This window comes from Simochromis diagramma, unplaced genomic scaffold (genome assembly GCF_900408965.1).
Source record: "Simochromis diagramma unplaced genomic scaffold, fSimDia1.1 OVJJ01000344.1, whole genome shotgun sequence".
NCBI lineage: Eukaryota > Metazoa > Chordata > Actinopteri > Cichliformes > Cichlidae > Simochromis > Simochromis diagramma.
This window is the reverse complement of record NW_024387375.1, coordinates 7,753,237-7,764,247: the sequence shown is the minus strand read 5'-3', so window position 1 is coordinate 7,764,247 and position 11,011 is coordinate 7,753,237. Positions and strand designations below refer to the sequence as shown.

Genomic DNA, 11,011 nt, shown 5'->3' with positions numbered 1-11,011 from the left:
CACTGAGAACTGCTGGGCTTGTGTGGCACTGGCACACAGAAGTTCGGTCTTTATCCTCAGTGTTTATAACGTGTTAAGAGTTTCGGCTTCTCCACTTGCAGATAAGATGGAGATAAATCCTCATCCTTCTCTCTGCTCCTGCCTCCACACTCAGCTCCACCAGTATCTTCTTTATTATCTCAGCACAACACTGCAAACAGCCCTGATGTCAATCTGAAATGATCACCAAGCCAAAAAACGCACCACATGACCTGAATTCAAACGGCGGGACAACTGCCACACCTTCTCACATCAATTTCCACGCTAAATTATCCTCCACCAGTCACGGTCCCCTATTGAGAAAACATAAGTTATGACACGCTTGGTGAGGAAATGTATCAAATTTGAGTCTTGGCAAAGACAAAATAGTTGTAAATTATAACTTCACACTATTTAACTCCAGACCTCCGCCCTCCTCCTCCGCCTGCTGCTCCACTCTCTGAAGGTCCTCCCTTCTATTTGCCCGCTGCAAAAAATAACCAACAGCTCACTGGAGCTGGAGTTCGGATCTCGAGTGTATTTATCAAACTAAATGAGTAAAGAAATGACCGAGACAGAGTGATTTAAAGAAAATGAAACAATAAATAATAAAACGTGAATGCCTTTCAGAGCAGCTCTCGGATGACTTGTGCGGAAGGACTTTCTTTACAGCGTGTCTCTGCCCCTTTCTGCATCATTTGCCTCTCCACGCTGCGCCGCCACTCCTCTCTTTCACTCTGTACAGTTTTCCAGGAGGACCAGTTCCTGTCAGACTCCTTTCACACACACGCACACACGCACACACACCTCAGCGCGGACATCTGCAGCACCGACCGATAGTCATGGCTTTACCGGACACTGCCCCTCTGCTCGTGGGACTGCTGCTCCTCTTTCATGCTTTTGGAGGTGAGGAACCAAGGCATAGTTATCACAGCTGTATGGGATATTTGTCGTACATGCAAATGTGTTTTTTTTTTTTCATGTAAGACAGAAAGGAATTCAACTAAGATGTTTGTCAGTAAAGCACCAGCTGTTAAACTACAGTTTGTGTTCTGTGGAAATCCATCAGAGAAACCTTCCAAAGAGATTTTAGGAAGCTGAAAAAGTTGCAGCGCAGAAACTTTCTTGCAGGGCTCCTCATATCGCCTTTTCTTCCAGCTGCAGAGATGTGACGCTGCACAGCCTCCTTCTTTTTGCTTACATTACATTTGGCTAAAAGTAATAAGTCCTTCACACACTTGAGTTGTTGTAACCTGGTTGAAAAGTTTCACATCCCTCATCTTTTGAAAGTCCATACAGAAAGTGCATTTTAGCACAGCTGCACGGCTTTAATGCTGCAATATGTAGGTGAACTGATTTTCCTGTTAATATATGTTTAAATTCATGTGTATACATGTATGTATGTATGTGGGTGAATGGTGAGCACAAACACTGACTTTGTGCTCTTGCTGTGAATGAACACGACACTCTTGTCACACCTATACAGTGAATAAAAATCTATTCTTATAATGAGAGATCATGATTTATATCATGTATGAAGCTGTGGTTAGTATGAAATGCTGCTTGCTTCATGTATTTTTAGAGGTGCAGTTGCAGTGAGGTGGCTCTCTGTCTGCTTTCTGTCAGCTCTTGTCTGTTCCCAGCAGTGATCGAGTGGCCCAGTGCCTCCCTGGCAGCGGTGAATGGCTCGGCTGTTTCTCACACAGAAACAAGGAGTCAAATATATCCCTAGCATGAGATACAGCTCTCACCACACTGGTTTATAATTTGACATTTGCATGTCAAAGGGATTGCGTACTTATTGTCAATCGGATTTATTTTGGATCAGTTGTGTGAGAGAACTGTAAAAAGTTGTGAGACCCACAGGGAGGTGCTGATGAATGCTATTTTTAGAGAGCATGAGAGTGTACATTTGTATGTGGTGTCTCTGGAAGTGAGAAAGGGCAGCTATCTGGGCTTTCCACAGTACGGTTTAGGTTTTAGAGACCTTTCTGATATTCCTGTGTTTTTTACTTGTTTGTTTGTACAAGAAAGCTCTAAGTGTGTTTTCCCCTGAACCCTTCCTCTCTGCAAGCCTCTCACTTCCCTCCTTTAGGAATAGGTTGCTCTCTCGTCTACCCATTTTCACCTTTCCTTGAACGCCGTTTACCTAATGACCTTTCTGTACCTCATCATTGTATTGTGCTGACCTCCTGTTTGACTCCACACCCATTGTTTGTGATTGCTTCAAGCTCTCTGCCCTTACAAAGTCTGTTTCCTGGACTTGCACCTCTCTGACTTTACAAACCTCCAGGAGCCATGCCTGTGCTGGCAGCTCCAATACAATTAAATTGTGCTGATATCTGTTGACAGTAACATGGATGGTGAAAAATAACTGTTGATTCCTGACTATTAATCACAATCATGGATTTATTTTATACAATACCGTAAAATATTGAAAAAAAAAGCAGATCATAGATATCTTTTTGCCCAAGCATTAATAAACTAGCCGTGTAGGCCATATTTTATTTACTTATTTACGTACTGCACGAGAGATGCACGCTTTTGGCCACACCTCTTAATCTTTGATTTCAGGTGTTTTCCCATTATCACAGGTCTATAAAATCAAGAGCCTAACTATGCAGTCTGCTGTTACAAATGTTTCTGCAAGAATGGGTCGTTCTTAGGAGCTCACTGAATTCAACTGTTGTGCTGTAATAGGATGCCACCGTCAAGTCCATTTGTGAAATTCTTTCCCTTCTAGATAATCCACAATCAACTGTAAGTGATATTAATGCAAAGTGGAAATGTTTAGGAACGACAGCAACTCAGCCATGAAGTGGCAGACTATGCAAAGTTACAAAGCAGGGTCGCTGAATGTTGGGGCGAGTCGTGTGTAAGAATTGTGAATGCTAGCATAACATCAGCACAAAAGTGTGTGCAGGGAGCTTCATGGCATCGACTTCCATGGCCGAGCAGCTCCTGCAGGTGTAATGTGTAGGTCACCCAGTACTTTTGTTCATATAGTGTATAATATGATCAAATTGGTTATTTAACACTGACACACACAATAATACTGACTAGCTAACTGACTGAAATAATGGTAAAGAACTGGATCATATGAAGTCAGAAAGAGCTGATTCACTGTAAGAAGATACTGTAGAAATGTTGTAAATCTAGCTTTCAAAAAATAAGAATTAACACTACCAGTAGCCAAGGAAATAAAGACTTTTTTTATGGTAATTTCACAATAACAACATGAAATAGCTTACTTTAGCATGTTGCACAGCTAATGTGGCTAATCGCTAGTCAACTGCTTGCGCACATGCCGGAGCTGCATCAGAATTTTGAAACTGAGGGATTTTCAGAAACTGTGGAAGCTTTTAAGACAGATTTGAAAGTAGTAAACAAGAACTAGCTGTGAGTTTTGTTTTCTGTTTTATCTTCTGTTTATCTGCTTGTCTTTTAGCCTCTAGAGGTACAAATATCACTGCAATATGTAAACAATTTTCTAATTAAGTTATTCTCATATTCATATTTTCTGTTGAACAGTGATGAAATATTAAGTGTAAATATTTTTAAAACGTCTGTTATGGTCTTCAAAAACTGAATGTGTAAACTGAATTTCAGGGAACTGAAAACTGAGCTTTTGAAAAAACTCCTTCCAGGGTAAAGATTTTCAGAAACTCAGTTTCTGCATGTGGACCTAATCTTGCAACTTAAAAGATGTGCGCCTTTATCTTCTTTTTTAATGTCAGACTGTGATATTTCTAGGGTTCTGATTGGCTGACATTTTTGAATGATTAGGGTTATATTGCCACCGGTTGCACTAACATGCTCTTAATCAAGCTTGATATCACTTTTTCATGTGAATCTTTTTCAAAACAGAGATTTTTTTTATTGATTTGTTTTTTTAAAGAAAGAAAGTGGAAAATCCCTGTTTTACACGAGGACGCAGTCGTGAGAGTCGATCTGTGTTTCAGTGTTAAATCTACACCTTTTGGAAGTAACTGGAAACGCTCTGAAATCTATGCCATAGCTTGCTTTGCACCGCCTTAGAAATGTTGTGTGAAGTTATCAGTCTGGCAACAGATTTAAATAGTCTACACAGATTCAACAAAGAAGTCTAAACTAAACTTGAATCATAGAGGACCTACTTTAGAGGTTATAATCTGGTGCATTTGAGTTGCTGAGTACACAGTAATGTCTTGTTTGAATGAATGTGCTTATGGAGATGAATGAGTGCCTGTCCTAAAACTCCATCCAATGACATCAGAGAAAAGTTGCAGTTGTTGCTGGATTTTATCTTTGACTCTTGATAAGGAGAGAGTTCGTTTCCTGTGACATCACCTAATCAAGCCAGTTCATGCAGCAGGAAGACCTCTCTCATTTAAAGGTCATCCTTTTCTGCTGCAGCTGAGACGCTGTGCCTCAGTTTCATGCGCTCAAAACAACTTCTGCTTTTCAGTAGAAGAGAGCCGGTCATGTACAATAAACGCCCTTGTTGTGACTTGACCGCAGCATAGAAAATTGAGGCCCAGTAATCTGGCAGAGCATCAGCAGAGTGGAGCACATTGGAAATGGAAGTCTGTAAATTCAGCCTTCTCTGCGAGGACCGTGATTGCTTCATTTCTGTGCATATGGCCAGTTTGTGCAGAGGGACAGGCATTGTATTGTGACATATGGTGCAGTTCGGAGGACCTGGATAGTTTTCTGTTCCTTGCTCCCACTGAGCATTGAATGACTCGTGTTTAATGTCTGAATTTCCTCAGCCATTATTAGTAATTTACAGTAATTTAGTTCTGACATACTATATTGGCAATATATAACACCCAATAATTTCAAGCACACCAGTGTCGCATATAATCTTGAAATTTATTTTGGCATATATATTACGACTGATGGAAGAATCACTATGGCCTAAAATCAGGGTTGTTGCCTGGAGAAAGTTTGTCATAAGCACATGCTGTCTTATTTCGAGTGTTGAGCTGCACTGTTCCTATGCAACAGACTTATCAGGACACCCCAGAGCAAAGGTGCCGTGCACCGCTGGTGCTTGATATGGGCGGTGAGAGTGCAATATTAAACAACATTAAACAACATTAATCCTGCTGAGCTTATGGCTGTTAGCAAGAGTGAAAAACAATCTAGATCCTGAAAAAGAAATCATGCAAACAGTAACTTTAAAATGAATATTAGTTTTCAGAGTATTAATGCACAGGGAGATTTTATAGTAAGACATTATATATAATATCCACTGGAATATTCTGCTGAGGATTACTTCCTGTTAAACGGAAGTTTTTCCTTCCTACTGTCGCCAAAGTGCTCCCTCATAGGGGGTCATGTCATTGTTGGGGTTTTCTAGGTTTTGTTTGTATCATTTTAAGGGTCTTTACCTTATAATATAATGCGCCTTGAGACAACTGTCATTTGGTGCTATATAAATAAAATAAAATTGAATTCCCTCAAAGACCAGAACATGCAATGCTCAGAGAAATTGCAACAAACCCCCAAGAGCTACATTTTAGACTCTAAAGGCCTCAGTTAGCATGCCAAATGATCAAATGAAGTTCATGACAGTACAGTTAGAAAAAGGCTGAACAAGTATGGCTTGTTTGGAAGAGTTGCTAGAAGACAGTCTCTTCTCTCTAATAAGAAGATGGCAGGATGGCTGAAAAGTTGCATCTGAACGAATCACAAGACTTCTGGAACAATGCCGTTTGGACACACAAGGCCAAAGTTTGATCATGATGCACAGCGCCATGTTTTGTAAATACTAGACACGGCATATCAGCTCAAACAACTCATACCAACTGTCAAGCACAGTGGTGGAGGGGTGATGGTTTGGAATTGTTTAGCAGCCAAAGGACCTGGCAACCTTACAGTCATTGAGTGGATTATAAATCCCTCTGTATACTACAGTCTTCTAGAGTCAAATGTAAGGCCATCTGTCCGTCAGAGTCCAAAGTTTGGCTGACATTGGTTCATGCAACAGAACAAAGATCTACAACATTCTGGCTGAAAAGGAAAAGACTGAATGTGCTGCGATGGCCAAATGCTGTGATGGGAGCTGTGCATAAAAGAAAGCCCCCAAAAGCTCAATGAACTAAAGAAGAATGATTAAAAATTCCACCACAACAATGTTAGAGTCCGATAAACCTAATGTTGTTGAATCATGGTGTGTATTCATCTTTACAGGGAGTGCAGAATTATTATGCAAGTTGTATTTTTGAGGAATAATTTTATTATTGAACAACAACCATGTTCTCAATGAACCCAAAAAACTCATTAATATCAAAGCTGAATGTTTTTGGAAGTAGTTTTTAGTTTGTTTTTAGTTTTAGCTATTTTAGGGGGATATCTGTGTGTGCAGGTGACTATTACTGTGCATAATTATTAGGCAGCTTAACAAAAAACAAATATATACCCATTTCAATTATTTATTTTTACCAGTGAAACCAATATAACATCTCCACATTCACAAATATACATTTCTGACATTCAAAAACAAAACAAAAACAAATCAGCGACCAATATAGCCACCTTTCTTTGCAAGGACACTCAAAAGCCTGCCATCCATGGATTCTGTCAGTGTTTTGATCTGTTCACCATCAACATTGCGTGCAGCAGCAACCACAGCCTCCCAGACACTGTTCAGAGAGGTGTACTGTTTTCCCTCCTTGTAAATCTCACATTTGATGATGGACCACAGGTTCTCAATGGGGTTCAGATCAGGTGAACAAGGTGGCCATGTCATTAGTTTTTCTTCTTTTATACCCTTTCTTGCCAGCCACGCTGTGGAGTACTTGGACGCGTGTGATGGAGCATTGTCCTGCATGAAAATCATGTTTTTCTTGAAGGATGCAGACTTCTTCCTGTACCACTGCTTGAAGAAGGTGTCTTCCAGAAACTGGCAGTAGGACTGGGAGTTGAGCTTGACTCCATCCTCAACCCGAAAAGGCCCCACAAGCTCATCTTTGATGATACCAGCCCAAACCAGTACTCCACCTCCACCTTGCTGGCGTCTGAGTCGGACTGGAGCTCTCTGCCCTTTACCAATCCAGCCACGGGCCCATCCATCTGGCCCATCAAGACTCACTCTCATTTCATCAGTCCATAAAACCTTAGAAAAACCAGTCTTGAGATATTTCTTGGCCCAGTCTTGACGTTTCAGCTTGTGTGTCTTGTTCAGTGGTGGTCATCTTTCAGCCTTTCTTACCTTGGCCATGTCTCTGAGTATTGCACACCTTGTGCTTTTGGGCACTCCAGTGATGTTGCAGCTCTGAAATATGGCCAAACTGGTGGCAAGTGGCATCTTGGCAGCTGCACGCTTGACTTTTCTCAGTTCATGGGCAGTTATTTTGCGCCTTGGTTTTTCCACACGCTTCTTGCGACCCTGTTGACTATTTTGAATGAAACGCTTGATTGTTCGATGATCACGCTTCAGAAGCTTTGCAATTTTGAGACTGCTGCATCCCTCTGCAAGATATCTCACTATTTTTGACTTTTCTGAGCCTGTCAAGTCCTTCTTTTAACCCATTTTGCCAAAGGAAAGGACGTTGCCTAATAATTATGCACACCTGATATAGGGTGTTGATGTCATTAGACCACACCCCTTCTCATTACAGAGATGCACATCACCTAATATGCTTAATTGGTAGTAGGGTTTCGAGCCTATACAGCTTGGAGTAAGACAACATGCATGAAGAGGATGATGTGGACAAAATACTCATTTGCCTAATAATTCTGCACTCCCTGTACTGTTCTTTAGCTGAACCCTTGAGTTATTTTTATGCAAAGTTCAAGAAACAAAATGCATCCACCTTTGATTCTTCTGTGATATTTGTTGGGGTGTAAGCAGTAGCTGATAAACATGACTGTCTATCTCACACCTTTAGGACTTTTTCTTAATGCTTCACTGCATTTTACCACGACGGTGGGTTTTTTGGTTCCTGTTTTTTTTTTTACTTTTGTTTGAAACGCAGAAGTAAAAATATATAGAAATCTTGTGCTACCTTGTAGAGTAACTCAGACAGCAGTTTCCATTTGTGGCCACAGCTGTTGCACTTGAGCAAACTTTTAATACTTTGGCTTTCAGGCGGTGTTAGTAGTAACATGTAGTGCTTGGTGTAAGAGTCAGAAATGTTTTGTTTTCAAGTGTTTTTACGGATCCTGTGTTGATCCGGTGCAGTATTTCCCCGCTGAGCAATGTAATGGGTTGAAGCTGTGCACTTGGGAACCTGAATTGTTGAAGCAAAAGGTTTCCTTTTACTGTTTGATCTTCCTATTGATGGGAATAACATCCATTATCACCATTACCTGGGTCAATATAGCAAACCAGCGATGGTGAGGGTGGGGGCCTGTTACTGGTGGAGAAAGCTCCCAGGACTTTGTGCTGTTGTCATCGGGACCATTTTGTGTGTGCTCCTGAGTAGCAGCAAATGATTGTTTGTATAATGTAGCTCCAGCAAAGAAACGTTCTACAATCCAGCCTTGTTGAATGATATCTTAATATCAACAGTTTTTGTTTCCAGAGCAAGCGGTTTAACTTGTGTTTACTGTGAGAAGCGAAGGAAAGGAAGCAGATATTCGGCTTTGTTCAGGCTCGGCGTATCAGAACAGGATACAATACAACTTTCTGTCAACATTTTCCCTCAAACAAGAATGCTTTTTTTTTCCCTTTTGGAAAATAAGTCTGTAATTAAAGTGATTTCACAACTTCTACTGGTGGATTAATGTTAGAAAGCTCAAACGTGCACATTTTCAAAGATTCTTGCAACTTTTTATGTTTTATTTTTATCACATGTGGGGTTTATAAGAAACACACCTTCAGCTATGCCACGCAGAAGGCCTCATAACTCAGCATCGGCCTCATCTGCAGATGTGCAATGAAGCATTTCATGGGACAGCGATGATGTACCCTGATGTATGGCTCTATATTTGGCTGCGGGGCAAATCCATTCATATCAGGCAGTTTAAAGATCACCTCAGCTAGAACAGCGTTTGAGGAGTCAGCTCTCCTCCAACTATAACCACCTACTGCTGCTCTTATGGGCTTTGAAGTCCAGCTCAGACGGACAGCTGCACACACCTGGTCCTGACAACACACTCCTGACTTGGAGACACATATAAACACACATACACAGAGCCTGCGTGCCCTCTCAGGTTAGCTCACTGCTACCACTTAATGACCTGTTGTCATCGTGTCTTATTTTTGTTAAAGCAGGGTTACTATTTCACACGGGTAACACTGAGTCACTGTGCAGCCTGGCTGTCTAAACTCACACCCATGCTGTTTTTAAGCTTTGCAGTTCTTGTTCACTACCTCTATCTAGCTCAGGCATTAATTACTTTAGTGTTATAAACATAAAACTGTCCCTGGGGCAGACTGAAGACATCCTGAAGTGAGCAAACCACTTTTCATTAAGCGGTGAGAAAAGATTAGCTGTTTGTCCTTAAAAGGTTTGTGCTGATACCTCTGCTGACCCTATTGGTATTAAAAAGTAACCCGGTAGTTTCCAATTCTTTCAACATGCATAAAAGATGGTTAACTGATGTATTCGGTATATGATACGTGCAAAAATATGACATGTGGGCAAAAAGTGGGTGGAAAAAATGTGGATCATTTAACTTGGTAAGCTGTGACACGTAACACTCATTTACCACAGGAAATAAACAAGAAGCTGCGTTTCCTTCATAAACTGCATTCTTTTCTTTTTTTCACAGAAACGATATCTTACTTTGTAAAATAGGACTGTTTTATTCACACATGCTTGCAGCAGTCACAACAGATTAATACATTTGTAATAAAACAAATGTTTTTCTGGAAAAAATCATTTTAGGCTTTGGTAGAATTGCTCATATTTTTGTGACTTCATGTGAAAACGGTATGAATAAGTCAGCGCTGGAAGGTGTTTGAGCTGTGAGACAGCCAGAAACCAAGACAAAACAGAACACGCTTTTCATGAAACCCATATTTGTAGCCTAAACATAAAAACTTTGTAAGTTTGTGTGACTCTTGGAAAGCGTGGGAACTGTAAACTCCTCTGATATGATTGATCTCTTTCATTTCTTTAAGTGACCTCTGACCTTTTTTATTGCAGTACGAGGGATTGGGTGGCAGCACTTGAAAAGCCTCGGGATGAAGGGTCGTCTTACATCTTTGAGCTTCAGTTTTTTTTGTTTTTTAATTCGCATTCAACTCTGTTGGGAATTAATCTGACCTGTTACACTTTGACTCCAGTTTGAGCACTAGAGAGCAGTTTATATTGAGGTACTTTTATATAGCATGCCAACTATACGTTAATAAGTCATTTATTAACTACTGTTCCTCTTTCTTTCTGTTTTTGAAGCTTCGAACTCTTTACATAATTATGAAATGGCAGAGTGGGGTTTTTCTTGTTTCTTGTTTTTTTTTATCCTTGTTCCACAGAGCAGAGACACGATTGTAATCTCAGACACGATTGTGTCTGAGATTACAATCGTGTCTCTGCTCTGTGGAATTATTTCATAGCAAATCAAAGCTTGAGATAAACTCAAAATGTTGTGTGGGGATTTTTAGTGACAAATCTTTTTGTCGTGAAATCTCTTAGCCAAAAACATCAACGCTTTTAGATCACTGAAGCTTCTGTAGTTATTGAAAGGTGGGGCAAGAAACCAGTGTGCAGCAGTTAAATTGGGATTTGTTTTCAGATTTCATTGAAAACTGTTCAACTTCTTATTTAGACTGTCTCAACCAGCAGTGCAAACAGTACATTCAAAGTCAACAGTTAATCCTGGAAACACTGTGCTTTCCTTCCCCGCGAGTATGCCATGTGGATTGTTGGTATGTCTCTTTGGCTGACTTTGATGCACAAATGCATCCAATAATAATTGTGGTTTGCATCGGTTTTTATAGCCTCTGGATGTTAACTGGAAGTATCAGCTGTTTGTCTGAGAATAGACGTGGAGAAGAGAAAAGGTCTTAATTGTTGTATTAGTTGTTCTATCACTCTTCATCTGTACGTCAGAATCA

The 11,011-nt window shown here is 40.4% G+C and overlaps 1 protein-coding gene across 10 annotated transcripts in view; it reads left to right on the top strand.

Annotated features, from left to right (window-relative positions):
* The first annotated feature begins 586 nt into the window (after positions 1-586).
* The window catches only part of LOC120719586 (cell surface glycoprotein MUC18-like), a 47,330-nt gene continuing 36,905 nt past the window's right edge, over positions 587-11,011 (top strand). For 2 of the 10 annotated variants that reach the window (XM_040008888.1, XM_040008887.1), the window contains exon 1: positions 596-924. In XM_040008888.1, the coding sequence (XP_039864822.1) occupies positions 861-924 (64 nt within the window). In that variant the 5' untranslated portion in view covers positions 596-860. Of the gene's footprint in view, positions 925-11,011 lie in introns of all 10 variants that reach the window. The other 8 variants (XM_040008878.1, XM_040008879.1, XM_040008880.1 and 5 more) reach the window with 8 other exon arrangements.